Source organism: Symphalangus syndactylus, chromosome 7 (genome assembly GCF_028878055.3).
Source record: "Symphalangus syndactylus isolate Jambi chromosome 7, NHGRI_mSymSyn1-v2.1_pri, whole genome shotgun sequence".
In the NCBI taxonomy this organism is placed as follows: domain Eukaryota; kingdom Metazoa; phylum Chordata; class Mammalia; order Primates; family Hylobatidae; genus Symphalangus; species Symphalangus syndactylus.
Window position 1 is genome coordinate 51,896,029 of NC_072429.2, and position 25,540 is coordinate 51,921,568.

The 25,540-nt window shown below is 41.0% G+C and overlaps 1 protein-coding gene across 2 annotated transcripts in view; it reads right to left on the reverse strand.

The window, feature by feature from the left end:
• The window catches only part of TRIM55 (tripartite motif containing 55), a 63,110-nt gene that overhangs the window by 13,233 nt on the left and 24,337 nt on the right, over positions 1-25,540 (reverse strand). The window contains exons 7-12 of one of the 2 annotated variants that reach the window (XM_063643252.1): positions 12,997-13,230; positions 12,640-12,662; positions 12,413-12,537; positions 10,281-10,522; positions 8,552-8,839; positions 7,175-7,262 (exon numbers count right to left, since the gene is read on the reverse strand). In XM_063643252.1, the coding sequence (XP_063499322.1) occupies positions 7,175-7,262; positions 8,552-8,839; positions 10,281-10,522; positions 12,413-12,537; positions 12,640-12,662; positions 12,997-13,230 (1,000 nt within the window). The remainder of the gene's footprint in view (positions 1-7,174; positions 7,263-8,551; positions 8,840-10,280; positions 10,523-12,412; positions 12,538-12,639; positions 12,663-12,996; positions 13,231-25,540) is intronic. The other variant, XM_055286205.2, reaches the window with a different exon arrangement.

Sequence of the window (25,540 nt, forward strand, 5' to 3'; positions counted from 1 at the left end):
AAAACAAAAATCACATGATCATCTCAACAGATGCAGAAGCATTTGACAAAATCCAGCATCCCTTTATGATTAAAACCCTCAGCAAAATTAGCATAGAAGGGACATACCTTAAGGTAATAAAAAACCATTTACAACAAACCCACAGCCAACAAAATATTGAACAGGGAGAAGTTGAAAGCATTCCCCCTGAGAACAAGAACAAGACAAGGATGCCCACTTTCACCATTTCTATTCAACATAGTACTGGAAATCCTAGCCAGAGCAATCAGACAAGAGAAGGAATAAAGGCATCCAAATTGGTAAAGAGGAAGTCATACTATTGCTGTTTGCTGATGATAGGATCATATACCTACAAAATCCTAATGACTCATCCAAAAAGCTCTAGAACTGGTAAATGAATTCAGCAAAGTTTCAGGATCCAAAATTAACGTACACAAATCAGTAGCTCTGCTATACACCAGCAGGAACCAAGCTATTCTTGATCAAATCAAGAACTCAAACCCCTTTCACAATACTTGCAAAAAAAAAAAAAATACCCTTAGGAATATATCTAACCAAGGACATGAACGACCTCTACCAGGAAAACTACAAAACACTGTGGAAAGAACTCATAGATGAAACAAACAAATGGAAACACATCCCATGCTCATGGATGGGTAGAATCAGTGACCATACTGCCAAAAACAATCTAAAAATTCAATGCAATTCCCATCAAAATACCACCATCATTCTTCACAGAACTAGAAAAAAGAATCCAAAATTCATATAGAACTGAAAAAGAGCCCTCATAAGCCAAAGAAAGACTAAGCAAAAAGAACAAATCAGTAGGCATCACATTACCCAACTTCAAACTATCCTAGAAGGCCATAATTACCAAAACAGCATGGTACTGGTATAAAAATAGGCACAGAGACCAACGGAACAGAATAGAGAACCTGGAAATAAAGCCAAATACTTATAGCCAACTGATCTTTGACAAAACAAACAAAAACATAAAGTGGGGAAAGGACACCATATTTAACAAATGGTGCTGGGATAATTGGCAAGCCACGTGTAGTAGAATGAAACTTGAGCCTCATATTGGGTCTTATACAAAAATCAACTCAAAATGGATCTTAAATCCATCTTAAATCTAAGACCTGAAACCATAAAAATTCTAGACAATAGCATCAGAAAAACCCTTCTAGATATTGGCTTAGGAAAAGACTTCATGACCAAGAATCCAAAAGCAAATATAACAAAAGCAAAGATAAATAGATGGGACTTAATTAAACTAAAAAGCTTCTGCACAGCAAAAGAAATATCAGCAGAGTTAACAGACAACCCACAGAGTGGAAGAAAATCTGCACGATCTATACATCCAACAAAGGACTAATATCCAGAATCTACAAGGAATTGAAACAAATCAGCAAGAAAAAAAAATCCCATCAAAAACTAGGCAAAGGTCATGAACAGACAATTCTCAAAGAAGATATACAAATGGCCAAAAAGCATACGGAAAAGTGCTCAACCTCACTAATTATCAGGGAAATGCAAATCAAAACCACAATGCAATACCACCTCACTCCTGCAAGAATGGCCATAATCAAAACATTAAAAAAAAAAATGTTGGTGGGGACGAGGTGAAAAGGGAAAAATTTACACTGTTGGTGGGAATGTAAACTAGTACAACCACTATGGAAAACAGTTTGGAGATTCCTTAAAGAACTAAAAGTAGATCTACCATTTGATCCAGCAATGGGATACCACTACTGGGTATCTACCCAGAGGAAAATAAGTCATTATACAAAAAAAGATACTTGCACATGCATCATATGCATGTTTATAGCAGCACAATTCACAATTGAAAAATTATGAAACCAGCCCAAATGCCCATCAGTTAATGAGTGGCTAAAGAAAATATGATACACACACACACACACACACACACACCATGGAATACTAATCAGCCATAAAAAGGAATGAAGTAATGCCATTCACAACAACCTGGATGGAATTGGAGACTATCATTCTAAGTGAAGTAACTCAGGAATGGAAAACCAAACATTGTATGTTCTCACTTACATGTGGGAGCTAAGCTATAAGGATGCAAAGGCATAAGAATAATACATGGTACTTTGGGGACTTGGGAGAAAGAGTAGGGGATGCGGAGGGATAGAAGACTACACGCTGGGTACAGTGTACACTGCTTGGGTGCACCAAAATCTCAGAAATCACCACTGAAAAACTAATTCATGTAATCAAACACCACCTGTTCCCCAAAAACGTATTGAAATAAAAAATAAAAAATAAAAAGAAATGAAAGGGAAAGCCACAGACTGGGAGAAATTGTTTGCAAAACATCTATCCAATAAGGAAGTTTTATCCAGAACACATAAAGAACTTCTCTCTAAGAAGATAAACAACTGAATAAAAAGTTGGGCAAAAGATGTGTACATTTACTTCACCAAAGAAAATATAAAGATGACCAATAAGCACAAGAAAAGGTGCTAACCATTAGTCTTTGTCAAAATGCAAATTAAAACCATAAAGAGATACCATGCATAATCATCCACCCAGAATAGCTGAAATATGAAAGATTGACATAATACCATGAGCTGGTAGAACGTAGAGTAGGTAGAGCTCTCTTACCTTGCTGGTGGAAACAGAAAAAAATAAATAACCACTATGGAAAACAGTTTGACAGTTTCTTATGAAGCTAACCACAAACTTACCATACAATCCAGCAATTCCATTCCTTCATTTACCCAAGAGAGATGAAAACATGTATTCACACAAAGACCTATATGTGAGTGTTCACAGCAGCTTTACTTATTATAGCCAAACCTGCTAAGAACACAAACATCCATCAAGTGATGTATAGATAAATAACTAGTGGCATACCCACACAATAGAATACCACTTGGGAATAAAAAGAACTGAGATACTATAAATGCCACAAAATAAACAAATCTCAGAAGCATTATACTAAGTGAAAAAAAAAAGCCAGTTATAAAAGCATACAATACTGTATGTTTTCATTCACAGGACAGTTTGGAACTGGCCGAACTATAATGACAATCAAACACATCAGTGGTTGCCAGAGGCAGGGATGCGGGGAAGGGATTTAATGGTAAAGACACATGAGGGAACTTTCTGGGGTGGTGAAAATATTCTACATCTTGACTGTGGTGGTAGCTATACAATGCTACACATTTGTCCAAACTCACTGAACTGTACACTTAAAACGGGTAAATTTTAGTGTATGTATATCTCAATAAAGTTGATTTAAAAAATCACATCTTTCATTTCTTCATCCATTGAGTGTTCTGTGTCTGCCTCTGCTGTGTACATCCTGTCTTTGCTCTACTGAGCAGTGAGGCCTGTAAGTAACTTTAGGCGACTTCAGAGTGGAGTCATCATGGATGTGGAGTTCATGGAATCTGAAGGAAGTAATAGCAGCTGTGTAAACATTCAGTTAAACGAGTGCCTAGGGAGAAATCTGGAAAATGGTTTGGGAAATTGGGATTTATGTAAGAGCTTCAAGTCAAGAAATGTACTTTGAGAAATGCAATGGACTCTCTAACTCACTGAGAATCTATTGTAATTATTGTCACTCATAATGACTTGTGTCAGGCCTAAGTCCATAACCCTCCCAATGAAAATACCTGAAACCAATTATAAAATTCCTAGTACTAGATTTTTCACTGCCCAGTGTGAAAATAAATGAATCTATTCATTGAGTAGTCTATTTTCCTGATGAGAAAACTGAGGCTCAAAGAATTTAAATGCCTAGAGTCAGACACTGAAGCAGCTCCAGGACCAGATCTGAAGTCCTTTCTTCTAACTTTTGGATCCTTCCACAGTCTTGAGCTTTGGCAAAATTTCTACCCAATTTGTTTGTCTATTTTTCAGGATTGAAGAATAGAATGTGAAAAATGGATATTTTTGGAATAACAAATCGCTTTGATGTAGTAAAACTTTCAGGGCCTCTTATCACTGCAACTTTGTGTTCTGGTGAAATACTGAGCTGTGGTTCTATATATAGGGAGAAATCGCAAAGATTTCAATGCCAAAGTCCCTATCTCCAAAGCAATTGGCTCTGGCTGCAGTGTGTGTGTGTGTGTGTGTGTGTGTGTGTATGTGTATGTGTGTGTGTGTGTGGTGGGGAGATCTTCTTACCTTGAGGCAGCTGCTGTGTCCAGCTCAAGTATCAGCCAGAGAAGCTGCTGAGTTAATCCACCAAATAGAGAGACATTTCTCTGGAAACCCCTGTTCCCTGCATAGCTCCCATTAAATGGTCTGGGCAAATTCTTCAAGGTGAGGCCATTAAGTGGCACTGGGAAGGGAGAAGGGGAACTAGGAGGGGGCTTTCATTGCTGCTGCTCCCACCTCTATAACAATTTAATTGCCACACATAGCCCCAATAAAATGCCCAACGTCCATGGGGAGTGGGTAGGGGGTGGAAGCAGACTGGAAAAGAAATGGCCATAAGAAGGCATGCCCGAGAGACAAGGCCTCACAGAGACTGCTTCCAAGACAGCCAACCTGTCTCACAGCATCCTTCTCCCACCTTATTCATACCTTGTTTTCTGAGGTTGACTAGGGCACGGTGTAATTCTTTCAAAATAAATTTTAAAATTAACATATGAAGTAAATTAAAGGTTATTTCTACCAAACTCTCTTTGCATTGACTGAGAATACAGCAGGCCTGGCTCAGAAGGGCAGAAACTGAGAGGATGACTCTGCAGCTTAAGATCAGTTCATAAGTGAGGGCTTTGCACGGTTTTCTGGGAGGACTGGGGTTTGTGGAGGTTTCAAGTGCATCCTGTAGAAGCCCGAGGAAACTCGGGCCTTTGATGAGTTCAAACTCACCACAAGGCTGAATCCAAACCTTGCTTTTTCTTAGAGAATGCCCATGGGGGAGCTACAGCACTCTTCTGATCTAACAAGAAGTAGTGGTCCTGTCCATCACTGGTAGAGGAAGCTGATGTTTGGTTTTTGCCATGACCAGTTTTTTTGCCTGTGTACTTGGGTGAAGAGAGAAGGTATGTGATAAAGTAGAAATTGTTCAGCACCAGAAACCACAGGCAGTAAAATCAAGGGCATGTTTCACTGTGTACATGGATATGAGGAAAGCACCAGGAAATAGAGCATTTGCTTCTAAAAGGTTTGCAGTTCAGCTGTTGTGGGCTGAATGTAGTTTACAGGTCAGCAAGTGAGCCTGAGATGCTTCTGAGTTTTAAAGATAACATTACTCTGACATGGGACCACCTAGTAAAGAGAGATAAGACCACCACTGAATCAAGGAGAACTCTTACCATGTCCTAAATGTTCAAGATAAGCCTAGTGATGAAATGTGAAATTCCAACACTCTAACTTTGAACTGGACAAATATGAATCTGGTAAACTGGGTTCTGAAGTGGTGAAGGTGAATCAGACCTGCAAAATATTCTCAGAGTCCGGGAATTTGCTACTATAGTGAGGTCTCTATCAACCTGCCCATATCCCATTTCTGGGATCAAAGAGTAGTACTCCATCATGAAGAGGTGTCCTTCTCTATGTGAAAGGCCCTTCCTCAAACACCAAGAACTATACAGCAAGGTTCTTTGCAATACTGGATGTCAACGCCCTCCCTGCACCTGCTCCACCTGCCCCACCCTCCTCTCCCCAGGCAGGCATGTGGATGTCAGCATACATGACATGGGCTCAGTGGATGGCAGCCTTGAAGCATGACACTCCCTCTGCAGCCTCAGAGAAGCAATACAAGACATATATGTAGTGACAAAGCCCCAATACAAGACATATATGTAGTGACAAAGCCCCAAACCCGAATTCTCAGAATGTAAACAGAACCCTTCAGACAATTATTCAGATCCACAATTAGGTCCTGGTTCCAATAAAGCATGGAGTTTTCTCTCTCACCATTCACTCCCCTGAGTCCATGGCCAATACATCCTCCCACTCCTTTTTACCACAGATAATGTCTGAAGGAGTTGGGCAGCTGAGCAGACTGTAAGGAGACTCAGGACACTCTAGGGTGCACAGGTTTCCAGCTGACTATTGGACATTGCGGGCCAGTCCTGCTCACACACAGTTCCAGACACAGTAGAGACCAATGGAGACACCATCGCCATTGCTGAGCAGGCGGCTAATGAGGCAGAAAGTCTATGAAGGGAGCTTCCAGAAGAGTCAGTGTCAACCCAGGGAAAAGTCAGTGAGCCAGAAATAGCTGAGGCCTTTCAGCACCATTGACCCTGAGCTGCCTTTGAGCTATAGGCACAAGGAGCTGGGTCTCAGGCCCAGCAGGGTCATTTACACAAAAGTACATGGAAGTTGGAATCTTCAAATATTATTAATTAAACTGAGAACTTTCAAAAGGGTATTCAAGGATTATGACGTCAGTCCTCAAGCAAACCTCATAACAGCAATCAAGCAAAGGCTTGGCTATAAGAACAGAGACTCGGAAATAATATACATGGACTGCTTCATGACTTTATGGCTTAGTTCTTTGGTTCTAATTCCTGATAGCTGGTAAGTGCACATTGATCCTCTGGCTGTTAATTCATTCAGGTCTCACGTGGCTGCAATCCCCCAGATACTTCTTCACTCAGGGCATCTTTCTCTCAGGGACTTCCTCTCCCAGGAGAAACTCTGTAGAGTCCGAGGGTTCAAAAAGAACCCACCTGCTCACCGGCATAGGAACTGCCTAGAACAGCATCCCACCAGGAGTCACTTGGCCACCTCCTGGGCATCTCTGGTGTAAGCAGATGAAATGCTTCTACTTAATCTGTGGAAACCTGCGTTTTCCTGCAGGAGTCCTTTGCCGCTCCTTTCTCTACGAGCAGTAAGTCCTCACCGCATTATGGACACTTGAAACTGGCCTCCCCTAATGACCATTCTGGAGGGTTTGCTCCTCCTGGATTACTGAATAATTGCCCATGGAGTCACTGTTCTCAGTCAAGGTTCCCCTCCATGCAGGAATAGATAATGGAGCAATTCTCCTCAGGAAGAGGTCTTGAGGCGATTGCATTGTGGGAGCTTGAGGCCTCCAGTATAATCTGAGAACAATGTTCTTTTGGGAGGACTGAGCCTCAAGATTTGGGGAGAAATTAATCTCTGGGGCTACAGAAGAGGAACATTATGGAAGAAACTATGTGAGATGTTAGTCAAGGGAAAAGAAAATATTTCCTACCCATTAAAGTAAAAATCAAGCACTGAATCTGACTCCAGATGTAGTGAAGTATAAGAAAAGCCAAAAGCGCTAGGCAGATTACTAACTCCTGTGAGAAAACAAGAAGAAAGCTTCACTGATATTATCACAAATAATTATTTTCAACATTATTTCAATGGACTTTTCATTTTGGCTTGAGCCCTACTACGTGCTCTTCATGGGGTAGTGCACTACCGTTTTCAGAAAACAGCCCCTCTGCACACAGCTTCTACTACCATGTGTAAGAATTGCCATATGTTTTCTAGAAATAATCAGTCTACTGCATTTTTTACCTAAAAACCACCTCAAAATATTTCTTCACACTAAACATTTATTTTTATTACTTTTATCTGTGAAAATAAATATCCAACCCAAAGCATGTTACTCTTAATTTACCAAAATCATTTCCTTTTACCACCTCATGGAATTGAAGTCTACTTGAGCAGATACAATCAAAATAATAAGTCATTTTCCGATTTTTGAGAACATGTTGTTTGTGGTTCACAATCAATCACCTGATGACCCAGGAGCATGGAACTGGAGAGTGCTTTCTGGCAGCCTCTTGCCTGGGCAACACTCACACCTTACACATCATTTAAGAATGCTCATGAGTATGGAGTCACCATGAACATTCTTCCTTGTGAAGAAATTGTAAAAGATTTCTTCTGTGGACTCTTCGAGATATGCAAACATCTAACCAAGTGTTAGGGGGAAGACATGGACTTCAAACTCATTATATAAAGAGTCTCTTGAAAAAAATTTCTATGGAAGAGCATGTGTGCTTTTCCACTCCCAGGAGCACATGCTTAGGAAGCACAGGTTTAATCAAGCCAAGACTGTCTCTGTCTAGCTGTAGCCAGCACACTCCAAGAATCCATGAATCAGAGGTTATTCTCCAGAACAGACTTAAAACTCAATTCAAAGGTGCTTCTTGGGGGTTGCTGGGAATGACACAAAAGCAGGGGATTAGTCTTTAGAAGTCCAAGGAGGACACAGGGAAGGCTGAGCAAGGGCAAGTGGCCGTTGGTAAGGAGGACTAGGGACACAGCCAGTCACTGCAGATGAAGCAGCGCTCAGTAGCATGCCTAAGGGCCAGGCTCACTTGCGCCCCTCCCCTGGGAAGCCAAGTGTGAGGTCACCACGCACCAGCAGAGTGAACTCAAATTTGTTTTGTTTTATGTTTTCTTTTATATAGAGCTCAAAACAAGCCAACATTGGGGGATGAATTATTTCTGTACTTTTCCCCTGGCTGAGGTTTCTCTCTGCCCTGTTAAAAACCCTTTTTCTTCTTGCTGTGGCCTGTTCCAGTGGGACCTAGGGGGTGCGGGAAAGCATAGACACAAGTGCATCATCACTAACCTGAGAAGTAGCTGCAGGTGCACTAGTTTCCTTACCACTCACAGCTGCCCTCTCACTCGTTGCGGCTGCTGCCACTTCTGCCTTCTGTACATTCGAATCCTCAGAACCTGGAGGCCCTATTTGCCCCAGACCTTTGCTCCCTGGGGTGCAAGGTGGGTTGGTGGTGGCTTTCCGGGTTTGGCCTTTATACCAACTAGGGTAAAACAAGGGATCCGCAGTTTCCGCTGCTGCAGGGACTGGAGTTTCAGACCCTGTGGTCTGTTCAGAGCCAGTGGGTACAACCTCCCCCTTAATCAGAACAGATAAATTCAAAAGTAAAAAAAAAAAAAAAAAAAAAAAAAAAAAAAAAGAAGAAGAAGAAGAAGAAGAAAAAGCAGTTGATTTTAGTTCCCTTTGGGTTTGAACACTGCGCGCTCCCTGCATGCAGTGCCTTGGTGGCCGTTTTAGTTCATCCCACCCTCCAGAAGCGCTAAGGGCAGAATGGTGACCACAGTGCCCCTCTGTCCAGCATCCGGATGTGTGCCCTCTTCTTTTCTGAGCTTGTCTTTCACTCACTGGGAGCCCACGCAGGCAGAAAGCAGAAACCTCAGTGAATGTTGGTTATAAAATATCAGATATGCGAAAAGGGTCAAACTATTGACTAGAATAATTTGTTGGCATTATACGTGAGTCCCGAAAACCTCGTTATAAAAACAAAAATTAATCTTATTGATCAAATCCAACCCTCACTTAGTTACTATACCTCTTTCAATTTTAGTACAACTGAAATGCTCAGAATTTAAAAATTCTAGACTATAAATGGCATTTTAGCCTGGTTTCCTGTGGAGACAGAGCATAGAAATACAATTCCATCTCTGAGATCCCCCTCTGGAGTGCTGTTTCAATCCACTTCAAAAGCAGTTGCAGAAGCAGGACTCCTCTCTGATGAGTCTGCACTGCCTGCAAACTCAAAAGGTTGGGATCCTGTCTGCTGAAGTATCATGGAGTCTGCACAAAGGTTTGAAAACTGGATGGTGACATATTAGAAACATGAGGTCAACCAATTAGGTGCAGCATCTGGGGTGAGCTTATTTCCTAAGATATGTTTTAAACAATTCTGTCAACACACAATCTCATCAAATGCCAAATCCATAGAAAACCAGGCTTCATTGTTTGGTCACTGAAGGAAAAATACATAAGTTGTATTTCAGGGTAAGCAACAGGAACATAAACTAGTGTAGTTTCTCTATTTACCCCCTCAATTATCTACAGAAAATTCAAAGTTCTGAAAGTATAATCACTTTTATTTCTTACCCTATATGCTATTTATTTCTCATCCTATACCCTACATCTACACTCACTAAGTAACAAAGAGCAGACCCAGTCCCCATGATATCAGCTCTCTATGAATTAACATGACACACAGACATGGACACACACACATACACACACACACACACACACACACACACACACAATTTCCAGACAAAGATTGCCTCCGATTTGAGGACATTACTGGTGGGAAAGTTGTATTAAATTTTGTTAACTAACGATAACAACAAAGAACCTGTTGAATCACCTAGAGGACTTTTCTTCCCGACATGAGGACTGTCTTGAAATCTTTTGTCTACAATATATAAATGTCTGGTATATAGTTATCTTTTTCTTAAGGCAGAATAGGGTAAATTGTTTAGGCTATTCAGTAAGGAGACACGCCCACGTGCCCTGTAGAAAGAAAAGGAGGGGTTACCTGTGTCACAGGGGCATCTGCAGCAGGTGGCAGGGCTAGAGGTGGCTCTGGAGAGGAAACTGGAAGTGCCCCAGGGGCAGCCTGCAGCTCCACCTGAGAGAGCTCTGAAGCTTTTTCTGGGCTTTCATCTTCTCCTGGAAACTCTGTTTGAACATTTTCTACCTCTTCCACTTCTACTGCTTCTCCTCCCACTTCTCCTTCTCTTTCTCCTTCTCTGCCTTCTTCTTCTTCATCTTCATCTTCTGGTAAGGTAAGGTATCTTGTAAATTGTTATAACTATCCCTGCAGCCATGGACACAGTTAATGGCCAGTGCTTATAGCCCTAGTTAAGGTCAAGGCTGGGGAGTTTTTCTCTGACAGACACTTGACAATGGTCCAAGTGTGCCGTGCCAGGGCTTTGTGCTTCTAGTGGAATGTGGACTGGACAAATGTGAAGGAACCATCCCTATCCTCCTTGTTTTCCTCCCCAGTACAAAGTCTTCACCCCTGCTGTGCATCATGCCCTTCATCTTCCAGAGCCCGTCCACATATTTATTACATTATGCCACATCTGCAAGCTCCTGGAGGCCTGTGATTGTCACTTATTTATCTCTGTCAGATTAAATGGAAGTGCAACTGTCTTCCCTATCTCAGAAAACATACAAAGCCCTTTTGTCATTTTAGCTTTCTACCTCCGTTGTTCAGTGAATACCTACTTTTGCCATAATTAATATCATGACTCATTTATTTATTTATTTATTCATTATTTTTTAAAACAGAGTCTCACTCTGTCACCCAGGCTGGAGTGCAGTGGTGCAATCTCGGCTCACTGGAACCTCTACCTCCTGGGTTCAAGTGATTCTCCTGCCTCAGCCTCTGGAGTAGCTGGGATTACAGGCGTACGCCACCATGCCCGGCTAATTTTTTTGTATTTTTAGTAGAGATGGGGTTTCACCATGTTGGCCAGGCTGATCTGAAACTCCTGACCTTAAGTGATCCACTCGCCTTGGCCTGCCAAAGTGCTGGAATGCCGTGACTCTTTTCCTGACCCACTGATCTTAATATTCCCTCAGGCGACATTAAAGACAGGCAATATTAAGCGATTTTTTTAAAAAGATACATCCTAAAGATTTGCCTTTAAAATTTTGTCTGTGGATGTTGGTGCAGCCTCATAGCATTACTAGTGGTCTAGTGGTCTAGCTGAGGGGTGTGATCATCTAGGTGGGCTAGCATGAGTCAAGGTGATCAAAGTTTTAGTCAGCTCCAAGATTATTTTTCGCTTTTCAATTATTTAATCAGGATAAAATTTCAGAAATAGGATTTCTGAGCCAAATGGTAGGAATGTGGTTATAGCTCAGGGAGTATAACTGATCACACAGACCCAGGTTTACGTTCAGGTTGTGACTTATTCTATGAGTTGTTACTGTTCTTGTCCCCTAAAGTTTGATTAAGTTGATGTGCTGCAATATCTATCCCACATGCCTCATATGTATTGTTTTTATCTCATCTTTAACCTTGCTCCTGCTGACACTTTACATTATTTTGGCTAACACTGTGCATAGGATTGAAGTTGAGATATCATCATTATCAATTATGAAGCATTTGCTTATCCAGAGTCAAATACCCAACCTGACATTAAAATAGGCACCAGGCCGGGCATGGTGGCTCACTTCTATAATCCCAGCACTTTGGGAGGCCGAGGCAGGTGGATCACCTGAGGTCAGAAGTTCGAGACCAGCCTGGCCAACATGGCAAAACCCTACCTCTCTAATAATACAAAAATTAGACGGGTGTGGTGGCAGGTGCCTGTAATCCCAGCTACTCAGGAGGCTGAGGCGGGAGAATCACTTGAACCCAGGAGGTGGAGGTTGCAGTGAGCCAAGATCGTGCCATTGCACTCTAGGCTGGGCGACAGAGTGAGAGTCTATCAAAAAAAAAAAAAAAAAGGCACCATATATGCAAAGCTAAATAAACACTGTCAACAAACGATGTGATCCTGTAATGAAATAGAGCTTCACATTGGATATGATCCTTGTAAAGTTGTTGACATTGATTCTGGAGGTGATTCTGAATCCCTGCTTTCCTCCCACCCAACTCTTCAGCAGCTTTCACACACCTGCAGCTTCGGCCAAATGGTCAAAAGAATAACAAACCTCTGTAAAAATCAATTTCACGTATTATCTTTTCTTCCCTATTGAGGTTGACTGTGAAGTGGTTCATGTTCTCATAGCCATGTTCTATTTTCTCCATCTGAAATGCCTTTGATGCTTCCGAGATTCTGCAACAAAGACAAGTTGCCACTTTCTGTCACTGTTTAAAATTGGGTAGCTTTGGGTAAAGGTGAAAATATGCATTTTTACATAAAATAAAAAGTTCTTACTTTTGTAGCAGGGTTTTGGCATTCTGTGAAAGCAAACAAAAGATAGTCTTACTTAAATTATTTCCATAAAAGACAGTGGTAAGACAATTATTTCCTTTGTTGACTCTGAGAATCTCATAGCTTAGTTTCTAAATGTCATAACTGCTGTCTTATAACAGAACCCTATTAGATTTAAGCAGTATCATAGACATGCTTTTTAAATTGTTTAAATAGATTAATATATAAGCATATGGGGTTTATATTTTAGTTGGTAAAATAAATAAAAACTGAAATGTACATAAAATAATAAAAATGTGATAACTAATTTTCCAGCACCCACCTTTTGGGTTGTTACTTTGGTGCCAAAAAGAGACTTACCTGCAGAAACACTGCCATTTCTGGCTCATCCATAAACTGAATTCCTGACTCAACCAACTTTGAGACGTTCTCCAAATGATCAGAATACTTTTTGATCAGAGCACGGACATGTTCCAGTTTCTCCTCTTGGGTTCGGGTAATGACTTGGGTCATTTCATTCTTCCTCTCCTCCAAAATGCCGTACAGGTAATCAAACTTCTCACAAAGCTCCTGTTTCTGTTTTCTGCAACATTCCTATTAGTTGGGTTAGCTAATGTTAGAAAGTATTTGAAACAAAGTCGATTTGGAGAAATCACCTAGTTATCCTGGGAAAGAAGAACATTTACTTATGTAGGATATTTTTTTCTTTTCCCTGAAGATGTCCATTTAGGTATGGATACCCACTCTGTTGGTGCTTTGGAAATTCCATTTTTAACAAATTTGATATTTAGACTATCTAAAAATCAATTAAATTGGCTACATGAATCAATGGTTTTCCAATCTTCTGTTCCTTATAAATGGAGAATTTCATAGAAATAAAGAATTATTTTCTTCTGTATTATATTCGGGTTACATAGGTTATAGGTTATATTTTGCTTTGGAGTGTGGGTGCATGTGTGTGCATGCAAGGAAAATGCTATGATACTTCTTGGTTTGTACCTTCAAGTCTCTTTCTGCTCCACCTATGCCAATATTGTCCTAGTTTCAGTCCTCCTATATAGATTTTGTAGCTTCCCAAGGACCTCTGCAGCTAGGATTCCCTCCTCCCAGCCAACTCACACACTACAACCAAGTTAATTTTCTCAGAGTACAGTTCTAATCATGTTTTTTGTTCTTTCCTTTCTTTCTTTTTTGAGACAGAATCTAGCTCTGTTGCCCACGCTAGAGCGCAGTGGTGCGATCTCGGCTCATTGCAACCTCCGCCTCCCAGGTTCAGGCAATTCTCCTGCCTCAGCAACCCCAGTAGCTAGAATTACAGGCATCTGCCACCACGCCCAGCTAATTTTTGAATTTTTAGTAGAGATGGGGTTTCACCACATTGGCCAGGCTGGTCTTGAACTCCTGACCTAAAGTGATCCGCCCACCTCAGCCTCCCAAAGTGCTGGGATTATGGGCGTGAGCCACCGTGCCCGGCCTTAATCATGTTTTTTTCTATAATGACTCCCTATTACACAAAGAATAACACTTAAACTTCGTAACTAGCTTTCAAGATCCCTCCATGATCTGGTTCCAATTTCTCTCATAATATTCTACTATCCTCCATTGTATACCCTGAATTCCAGCAAAAATAAACCACTCACTTTCTTTGTTCATGCTTTCCCCTCTGTCTACAGTGTTCTTCCCCAAGTCACCACTGCAAACTCTAAGCAATCTCAAAGACATTGTCAGACTACCATTTCTTCAATAAGCGTCCCTTGATGTTTATGGCTGAATGCAATTTTTAACTTTCTGAAATCTCATAATAGTTACCATTGATAGCATATATCTGTATCTACCAGATCCTCTATTTATCCAATACTGCCTAAGAATGGGAAATACTGCATCTGGTCTATGCTCTTGGAGAGAAAGGCTGTGTTGGAAGTCTGGCTTGCACATTTGTGTTGTGTGGCTGAAGTATCTCCAGTACCATCCAGATCCCTTTACTCCGGGCCCATCTTTAAATCATAATTAATTATCCAGTTCATCTAGTCATTGGCCTTTTGGTTTTTCAATCCCTGGTAAGCTTGGTGTGCATGTATGCCAATCTCCTTGGACTTGACCATTTCTGGGTCCAGGGCCTTTATAGCTGAGAGCAGGTTGTGAGCCATAATGATCTAACCTAGCTCTCCTGCACAGTGAGAGCTTCTCGGGAATCCAGCAAATTTATTTCTGACATCTCTGACCATTCTATAGCCTTCATCACATATTCTTTCATTTTGGTAAACATTGAAGTCTTTTATGTCATGTATTGCTTTCTTCCTTTATGTGAATTTCTTAAATATCTAAACTATATTTTTCTTGAGGGTAGAATCTGGGTCTGCCTAGGACACAGAGCACCTTGGATAGTAGCTGTTCAGTAAATATCTGTTGAATAGATTTTGTGTTTTGTATTTTTTTTTTTGAGATGGAGTCATGCTCTGTCACCCACGCAAGAGTGCAATGGCGCGATCTCGGCTCACTGCAACCTCCGCCTCCTGGGTTCAAGTGATTCTCCTGCCTCAGGCTTCTGAGTAGCTGGGATTACAGGCACGTGCCACCTTGCCTGGCTAATTTTTGTATTTTTAGTAAAGACGGGGTTTCACCGTGTTGGTCAGGCTGGTCTCAAACTCCTGACCTCATGATCCACCCACCTCGACCTCCCAAAGTGCTGGGATTACAGGTGTGAGCTACCACTCCTGGCGGAATATATATATATTTTTAATGTGTTTCATTTCCTCTCAACTTCTCTACTATTCTCAGTACGGAGTGGGGGAGAATGACCTAAACCAAATTGTTGATTATGAAGATACCCTGCAAATGTGCAAGAAATACATCCCTTACTCCACTGCCTTCCTTGGAACACAGTCAATTCTCATCACAGTTCCTAACCAAATTATAACGCATGGAGATCCAGTGGTGCCAACTATTTTAATAGTAAATGCCTTACCACTGTCATCCACCCATTCATTCATGGATTTAACAAACAATGCATGTTATTTGTGTCAAGACTCTGGGGATCCAAAAAAGAATTAACATAGTTCCTATTCTCAAGGAGCTCACAGTTCACTGAGAAAGACTATAGACCAATAATGTAATTCAATATGGTAGGCTGAATAATGTAAATATTTTAGAGATTTATACCAGATGCTTTAGAAGCATTTATGGAATCTTCGTCCAACCCTTTGTGTAGGTGGAGGAACTTTGAGGGGAGCCAGAAATGTTGACTCAGGAAGAGTTTCTTAGAGGAATTAGTGCTTGAGCTTGAGCTTGACCTTAAGGAGGAATAGGAGTAAAGGAGGTTGGGGAGGGGACGAAAATGCTTGAAGTCCTGGCAGTTGTCAAAGTAATGGAACAAGGGCCCATGCAGCATGTCAAGATGTGGAAATTGCCTGGCTTGACAAATTTCCACTCATTTCCAGCCCTTTAGCTTGAGAGTCGGACTGTTCAACCAGGCCTAGAAACTGAAACCTATTAGTAGCTTTCCAATCAAACTCTCTTTCACTGTATTATCTTTTGTTCCAACCTTCAGGCAACCAGGTGGCCATTGTACACATGAAATAAGCCTCTCTGATATTTAGAAGCTCTACTGTGATCATATAATGGTTTCCAGCTTGTTTCTCCCAAATGAGTTGTGCACTTAAAACATTTATAATATAATGAGTATTATATTAAGATGTAATACAGGTAGAAAGTCTTTGATTCACAAAAATTTTCTCCTATGTGATTTAATATGTGAGAACATTCAAGTTTATGGCAGCCAAGTCATTAACAATGAGATAGATGCGAAGTCATGTGTAATCTAGTGTACTCTCTCAAGTCAAATAAAGATTAAATCACTTATTTTGACCATATAATTTTTTTGCCAGTTTAAATGGTATAACTAATTTCATTCCTATATTACTTCCAATTCCAAGCATTATTTTATTTCTATTCTTTTTTTTTAAATAACTTACATTGAATGTTAGTAAAATTACTATCATTTGTTTATACTTTATAGTGCAGGAAATGCTACCCCATATGTGGTCTATGCTTTATTAAAATTATTATATCATTAAATACTTTGTAAAGTGCTTATAATATTACCTGGCATATATTGGTACTGGATCAATGTCTATTAAATTTAGCTCTAAATTCCTTAATCTGAATTATTCAGTTGTGGAATTTTGAAGCCGCATGGAATATTAGAAGTAACCTGCTCCAAATCAATCATGTCATTCATGTGGAAACTGAAACCCAGCAGAGCTGTCACTTTCTCAAGGCCATCCTACCATTTATTATTGGTGCCTGGCCTACAGTCAAGGTCTTTGAATTCCTGGGTCATTGCTACTCTTACCACACCCAGCTGGGCCCATATTTTAAGTAACTTTTAAAAATTATATGAAGTGATTGTAAATGGAAAATATGCCTTTTAACAAATGTACTGGCCGGGCGCAATGGCTTACGCCTGTAATCCTAGCACTTTGGGAGGCCGAGGCAGGCAGATTGCCTGAGCTCAGGAGTTCGAGACCAGCCTGGGCAATACAGTGAAACCCCGTCTCTGCTAAAATACAAGAAATTAGCTGGGCGTGGTGGTACGCGCCTGTAATTCCAGCTATTTGGGAGGCTGAGGCAGGAGGTGGAGGCTGCAGTGAGCCGAGATTGCGCCATTGCGCTCCAGCCTGGGTAACAAAGTGAGACTCCACCTCCAAAAGAGAAAAAAAAACCAAACCCAAATTCACCATGCTTAAGGTAGGTTATTTAAAGGCAAGGCATCTTAAATTGTTTCAGAATTATATTCACTAGTTCTTTCAACAAAATTCACCAACTACTCACTTTGTACCTGGCATTGTATAATCTAATAACCTGCCATAATTTTCCATTGTTCTGGAGAATAATGAAGAAAAAAAAGCATTATAAATGATAAACGTAAAATTATTATATTTTCTAGTTCCTAATGGAAAAAACATTTTTCTCTTGTTTAATTAGCTTTTAATATAATTCTATGCAAAAAATGGTAAGAGTTAGATAAATCTGTTTCTGAAACGGCAAAAATACATGCCTCTTCCTTGGAATTATGAAATTGGAACTTACAGACTTTTAGAAATTAACTCAAAATGTTCAGGTTAACCTAATGTCATATTCAAATGTGAAATACTCCATGAAATGAAGTCTCCTATTTTTTCACACTCTTTGAGGTAGAACCCACACATGAGAGACTAACTTAGGTGCCCCCTAATCTTTCTTGGCTTCAAGTCCATCAAAGTGCTGTGAAAGTCAGGGAACAATAAGCACCTCAGGTTATCAATTTGCCCTCTAAGCTGATGAGGGAACAGATATGTGCCATGAAAAAAAAAAAGTTCTCAGAGGCCACCTAGCTACTGACAGTGACGACTGTGAATTTCAGTACCTACTGTGCCTTTGTTAATGTGAATCTGCAACACTTTCAGCAGTGACTTTCTAGCAGCCTGAAAAATGGAATAGGAAAAAATGTGGACTTTTGCATTGTGAAAACGTCTGCAGACAGAACACTTTAAAGGACTGTTGTTACCTACAAAAGCATGATAGCAACCATATTTGTCTCTTCTCCACAAAAACTTCCTCGTCTCAAAGATTGCTCCTTGCTTTTAGCGTACTTTTTCATTTACTTGAGTAAAAAGGTATGTATCTTTAAGACCAATTCGGAGCCATATACCTCCCCTCTTCTCTGGACAGTAATTCAATCAAGATATATACTTTTTGAGATTTCGAGTTTATCTTTTCAAATAGTCTCCATTTTCTTCCTTTTGATGTCTGTGGTTCCTACATCCTCTGTGTGTGTGCACCTGTGTATGTGCTTAGCAAGTGAAGTATACCTCCACCATAAATGAAGTAGGTATTGGCCTCCGGGCATACTCTGATGCAAAGCCTCTGGCTGCTGCACAGCCTTCCTCCTGGGTCTGCTAGGACAGTTATATTTCTTGGCCTCTTGGGAGAACCAAATTAAAGTTGTCTATAATATTTTAATGAAAATAAAATTCATCCCATCTCTAGGGAGAATGCAGTGTGGATGCAATATACCAAAAGGGGATGATTTTATAAAGTGAAGATCATCCTTCCCATACTGAAATGGTAAGATGATGATGGGTGGGATATTTGTTTCTAACCAATGCCAACATTTCTGGATGTAGAGAAAAAAAAAAATCAAATGGTCATTTGGTTGTTTCCTTAGAAGTGAGTAGGTAACATTTAACATTGATCTAAAGCCATTGTTGAACTGTTGCCATCATGGAAATGTTAAAATTGGCAGACTCCAATTTCTAGCCACCTTTATATTTTAGTCGTAATAAGAAAAACAAAATATGCAACTGCAAAGAGAACCTTTCATGGAAAGAAAAATCAACAATAGATGACCTTACATTAAAAGAGAAGACAGCCTTCCAAGCAAAGCACTGTCATATCACTGTTTTAAATGGCTAGATTTTTATTGGTTCACTTTTCTCTCAGGTAATTATCACTCTCTAAAATGATCTTGTTGTTCATTTGATTACTGCCTAACTCCTCTATTAGAATAAAAAATGCCTGTGAACAGAACCTTTAATGTTTAGCTCATCACTAGTTCCCAGCATTATGTGTACAGAACATGGCACACAATGCACACTTGAGAAATATAGATTGAAAGAAAGAAAGAATGAATGAATGGATGCATGAATGAATGAATAAAATGTGATTTGCATCTAGAAATATTCAACCTTCATGCAGAAGCTTCAATTTTGTTCTGTTCCAAAGAAATAGGCATTGAAGTGGACATTCCAAGCTTCTGCTTCATTCAGTGTTAAAAAAAAAAAACAAGCCCCAAAACCAAGAAACCAGTAAAATATAGCTATGCAACCTTTGGGAAACCATTGAACCTCAGGACAGTTGTTAGTATGTTTGTATTTGTACAGTGAAAGATTGAATTATATAATTGCTAAGGTCCCTTCTGACTCTACAGTTCCAAGACTCTCTAATTTCAGGTAAATGTGAAGAAGTTTCAGAGAGTCATTAGGCTATGATGTGCCTCCCTCTGTTCCTGGCAAGTCTTGTGTCATTGACAGCATTAAGATATACATTACATGTCCTAGCCCTGAAAGCTCGGCACTAGCTTGCACATGTGCCATGGCCACAATAGGAAAAAAACCTAAGGCAACAATGACCACTGCTCTTACCATGTAAGGAACACAGCTCTGTGACCAAAATAGAGCTGAAGATAAGCTCTTAGACCCACCACTTGTCACTGAGCAACTGTGGCTTGATTAGGCCCATTCATATCTCCACCACATTCCTCCAACATTCATCAAGACATACTTGTTAGAGCTATACCTTCATTTGAAATAAGGAACTTCAAAATTCCCTTCAATAAGCAAACAGGATTTCCTGCCACCAACCCTCCAAAAAAGAAAAAAAAGCAGCCTGTGGATTAACAATACTGAAAAAAGAACTACATTAAAGTAAGAAGTTCCTTCCAAGAAAATCAAATCCAGCCTTTCATTCATGAAGCTCCAGTTACAAGCACTTGGAGAAGTCCCATGAGTACAGACTAGGATGTCCCTAGAAAGGGAACAGATAAACTACAGAGACACCAACTTCCGGGCACCCAGGCTGGGATTCAGCCCTCCACCAGCTGGCCCCTTTGTGTAGTGCTCAGCAAACAACTCCATTCAGTGGCTGTGGATCTCGGGTCTTCCAAACTCAGGCTCTTTTCTACTACTTTATGTTGCCGCTCCATGTTCGAAGGATAATTATGTCGTAATTTGAGGGAATTCTAACACTTACTCTTGGGGCTCTTGGCATTTTGGTTTTTCTGGGCTAGGCCAGATCATTTAGAATCTTCTTGAGTAGATGCTATGAGGGCTGAGGGCCAGGTGGGCCTGTTCTGACTGGAGCCCCATGGTTCAGCGAAAGCCACTTGTCAGGCTGAGTAGATGTTTATCTCACTCTGGTCTGCTGTGGGTAGTCACCACGTTTCCCAGAAGAGGCTCAGTCTCCCTTGGTTGCCAATATTTCCAGTTGCCACAAAACCTCTTAGATAAAGAACGGAAGTCATGTCTAGCTCTTCATTCTCAACGTGTCCCTCTAGAGGGAGTTACTCAGTCCTGCCATCACAATTAACTAGGACCTGATAGTCTTCTGACACCATTTAAAAGATGCTCCAGAATCTCTAGAGGTTCCTATTGGATCACATCATCAGAATAAGTGTGTGCTTTCCAAGCTGACTCTGAGGCTGTAAGGTGACTTTTGCCAAGCCCCTGGCATGTATCTCTTATTTCAACTTCGTCGTCATGACAATGCTGTGAAGAAGGTATTATCATCCCCACTGTAACGCTGAGGAAGCCAAGGGACAGGAAGCTTAAGTAACGTGCCCAATGTCGTGTAATTAAGCAACAGAACTAAAACTCAAACTCTGAAATCTCTTCTTTTAAACATATGTTATATTGCCTTTAAAATTCTAGCATGCTACTTAAACAATTCAATTATATTCATACTTCATATTTGTAATGGCATGGACAATGTCTCAGAGATTAGAAAAGGTCACTTTGGGTAAAATCACTGTTTTGGAAATACAATGAATATGTAATCACTGCAAAATCATTGGAGGGTTTTATTCAAGTTGTCTTTTTTCAGAGATTGAAAATGCTCCATATCAAATATTTATTATTTACTTGGAACAGTTTCCACTAGACAGGCCATACAAAACAGGGATGTTTCTAGGCCTGCCAGCCTGCCTTTGGGATGGCCAGTATTAACAGCCTGTGCCCTTAAGTATCCAGTGACATAGGATAAGTGCCATTGGTAAAGTTTACAAGAGGTAGATTATGTTCTCTAGGGATGAGGAATGAAAGTCAAGCATGTTTCCCTGGAAGCAGAGAGCTCCCCAGTGGACATTTCCATTCCTACAGGCAGCCCCCCATCCAGCTCCATTCCGTCCCAGAACATCTCCAGGTCTAGAAAGGCAAGTGAACCTTCAGATCATGCTGGGCTCATGGAACAGCCCAGAAGCCCTCCATCAACCTGCAGTCCGGAGTTCAGGGAACGTCTTAGGCCAAGCCACTCTCAAGAAGCAGAGGTAAAAAGACTCACAGCTCAGATCATTCACCATCAGCCCACAGCATGGAAGGAAAATGCCACTCCCGCTTTTAGACCACCCTTTTGCAACTATAGGCATTCTCAAATCCTTCTTCATTATTACTGTAAATTCATGTTAACTGCAGACATTATTCTTAAAGGATAACAAGGAGTCCACAGTGTAATTTACCCTAAGCTCAGCATTGCTTCAGGGCTGGTCCCGGGACAGGTGCCTCTCCAGGCCAGTCCTGTGCGACATTACGTGATTAGGACAAAATTAGACATGTGCAAGGAAGGCACAGCCACCAAAGGGCTCTGGGGCAGGTGTCAGGGCCCCAGGCGGGGAGAGGCTGTGTAATTATGGAAGGATAATACCCACCCCAGGGACTACTTCATTTCCCATCCCTAAGGAGCTCTTCACCAATCAGAAAAGAGAATTCTTTAACAACAGTTTTCCACCCCCTGGCCAGGAACCACTCATAGCTTCTCAGAAAATGTTTCTGGGCAGGTGGTGAGCAAAGCCAGAAAGGGAAACGAACTCCAGGCAGAACCGGAGACACAAGAGCTCTGTGGCCCTGACTCCAGTAGATAATCCACCCGGCTCTCAAGCTAGGACCATTTCACTGCAAGCCAAGGACTGGTTTGCTCCATGTTGTCCTGCCTTGCAGGCTGGCAAGAAGCTGAGCCTCTGGGCTTTGTCCACTGATATGGAACTGGCTCTGGGAGATCGCCCCAGTGATGACAGATGCACAGGGTGGCCATCTGGAAGCGCCCCTGTCCTCAGGGATGCTTCAAACGAAGGTTAATGTGTCAAGAGGGATTCATAAAGTCGGAGACCTCCATGGGGTTTTGAGACAATCTCTACATCTCCAGATGAGCCACCTAAACTGATCTGAAAGAACTATGCTCATGTGAGTCATATTCACTCATTCTTTATTTTGCTGGTTATTAAAAATGTCAAACGTACTTTATAAAAATGTGAATACAGGAATATATAAGGGAGGCAGTGAAAATCACCTGCAGTCCCACTATTCACCACCCTTAAACTTTTGGTGTTTTCATTCCTAATTTCTCCCCATGAATGTATAGGAGGCTGTATGTAAATATCCACAGTCACGGGTTGCTTAACTAGTATGTTCTGAGAAGTGCATCCTTAGGCAGTTCCATTGTGTGAGCATCACAGAATGTACTTACACAAACCTACATGGCAGAGCCTACTGCCCACTTAGGTTGTATAGCACAATCTATTGCTCCTAGGCCACAAACCTATGCAGCATGTTACAGTACTGAATACTATGGGAAAATGTAATACATGGTATTTGTGCATCTAAGCGTATCTAAACATAGAAAAGGTACAGTAAAAATATGATATTATAATCTTATGAGACCTCCATCATATATGCAGTTCATCATTGACCAAAATGTTACATGGTGCACGACTGTACTTTCTACACTGTTATATATGAATATACATCCTAAACAATAAATAAGAATGTATACTTGCTGTTTTTTCATTTTATGAAAACAGGTATGAAATAAATGAAAGAAACGAAATAAACAGGTAAAAGGATGGACTTTTAAGACTCCTGATAATTTGCAGCCTCATCGTAAAGTCTTGCAGGGAATGATTACATACCCTCCCCTAGCCACCTGTGAAAATACTTATTAGAAAAGTGTGTCATGTTCAATGAATTGTATTGCCAATAAGAATGGGGGTAATGATCCTGCCCTTCCCTGCCAGGACGTTCTTCCTGACATCTGCACTAATCCCTTCTGCTGATTTAACTTCAAACCTGTTCCTTCTTGTCATTTCGGTGAATAAAAACAGCACTTCCTACCATGCCCCTGATCGGCTTCTATGAAGAAAACCTGTTGTCAAATCTCTGCGGCCCCCTCAGTGTCCTCTGATGCTGGCTAAAGGGAGCCCCAATCATTTGCATTTGCTCAAGAATCAAATTGCTCAAGGCCCAGATGGACCCCCCAGGGCTCTTCTCCTGTGCATTCTCCAGCTTCTCCATCCCAGACAGAAAGCCTGTTCCTTCCAACAGACATCTCCAGTAAAGCCCTGAGATTACCTCGCTCACCCGCAAGCAACATGCTCCTATTTATAAACTCAGGACTCAGCTTGGTACGACCCTGGAGTGCTGATTCACGGTGTTACGACCGAATTATATTTTGCCTTTACTGTAAATAAGTACAAAGAAAAAAGTTTGTACTGTCTGTTTCCTAATCTCTTTTGGCTCTTCACCAAGAGAAAATTTTCCTTCTATAAATGGATCCCAGATTTATCATGGATCTTTTCAGGAATATGAGTGTGGAGAAGAAATGAGATTGATTTTAATAATGTGCAAATTTAAAATGAGATAAGTATAGCTAATGTCCTAAAGCCCTCATTTAGAAAATGGCCTTTAGCTTTCAATAGAACTTGCCTTTCTAATGATAAAATAATAAGAATAGTATTTATTGAACACTCACCACATGCCAGGCACTGTGCTAAGCATTTTGCTTCTGCTTATTTAATTATTCATAGTAACTCTATAAGGTAGGTACCATGATTGCCCCATTTTTACAGAGGAGAAAACTGAGGAACTGAATCTCCTTGTAGCAACGTGAACAGATCTTAAGAACATAATGCTGGCTGGGCGTGGTGGCTCATGCCTGTGATCCCAGCGCTTTGGGAGTCCGAGGTGGGCAGATCAGGATGTCAGGAGTTTGAGACCAGCCTGGCCAACAGAATGAGAGCCCACCTCTACTAAACATACCAGAAATTAGCTGGGCATGGTGGCGGGAGCCTGTAATCCCAGCTACTGAGGAGGCTGAGGCAGGAGAATCACTTGAACCTGGGAGGCGGAGGTTGCAGTGAGCCAAGATCATGCCATTGCACTCCAGCCTGTGTGACAGTGTGAGACTCCATCACAAAAAACAAACAAAAACCCCAAAAACATAATGCTTAGTTTTTAAAAAGTAAGAAGCAGAATGAAAAATACCACATAATACCATTTATAAAATTAAAAGACATGTATATAACACAATACGTATTTTAAAAGAATACAAACAGAACATCAAACATGTTAGAGTGGCAATCTATGGGGAGGAGAACAAGAGTGGGAAATGAGGATAACGGGAAATAAATAGATAACAAGAGAGGCTTGCACACAGCAATGAGAACTATATGCCATGAACTGAACAGCATCATACCTCCACCCTCTGCAAAGAGGTTCAACTACAAAAACAATGACCCTAAATCTTAGAGCAGGGAGACTGTAATGGACTGCTCCAGTTACAGAGCCAGGGCCTTGACTTGAACCCAGGTGACTTGCACCTGCCCCAGAGCAGCATGGATGTGACTAGTCAGTGAATCTTCAATTCCTGAAAAGATATCTGTCACATAGCTAACTCTCTTTAGGCTTCCACACTTTAAAGGCCTCCGGTAATGACATACTTTATATTTCATCTTGAGGGACAAGTAGATTTGCTCTATTTATTATACGGCAAGCTTAAATATGAGCTAAACAACTGGCCACTCATCTCTTCATTCAGCAAGATTTTGTGTGTGTGTGTGTGTGTGTTGATTATGTGCCAGGCATTGGGCCAGGCAGAGGGCAAGTGGAGATGAATGAGCTCGAACTCTGGCCTCCATGAGCTCCCAGCCACTGAGCCATTCTCTAACTACAGCTAGGCAGATCTTTCTCCTCCTTATGGCCACTTCACAGCACCGCTGTAAGAGCAGAGAAGTGCAGCTCAAACCTGCCTATGACTGTCTAAAGCACCGATGAGCATTTCCTAAGACAGTTTGGATTTCCACCAAAAAAGTTTGCTGTAATAG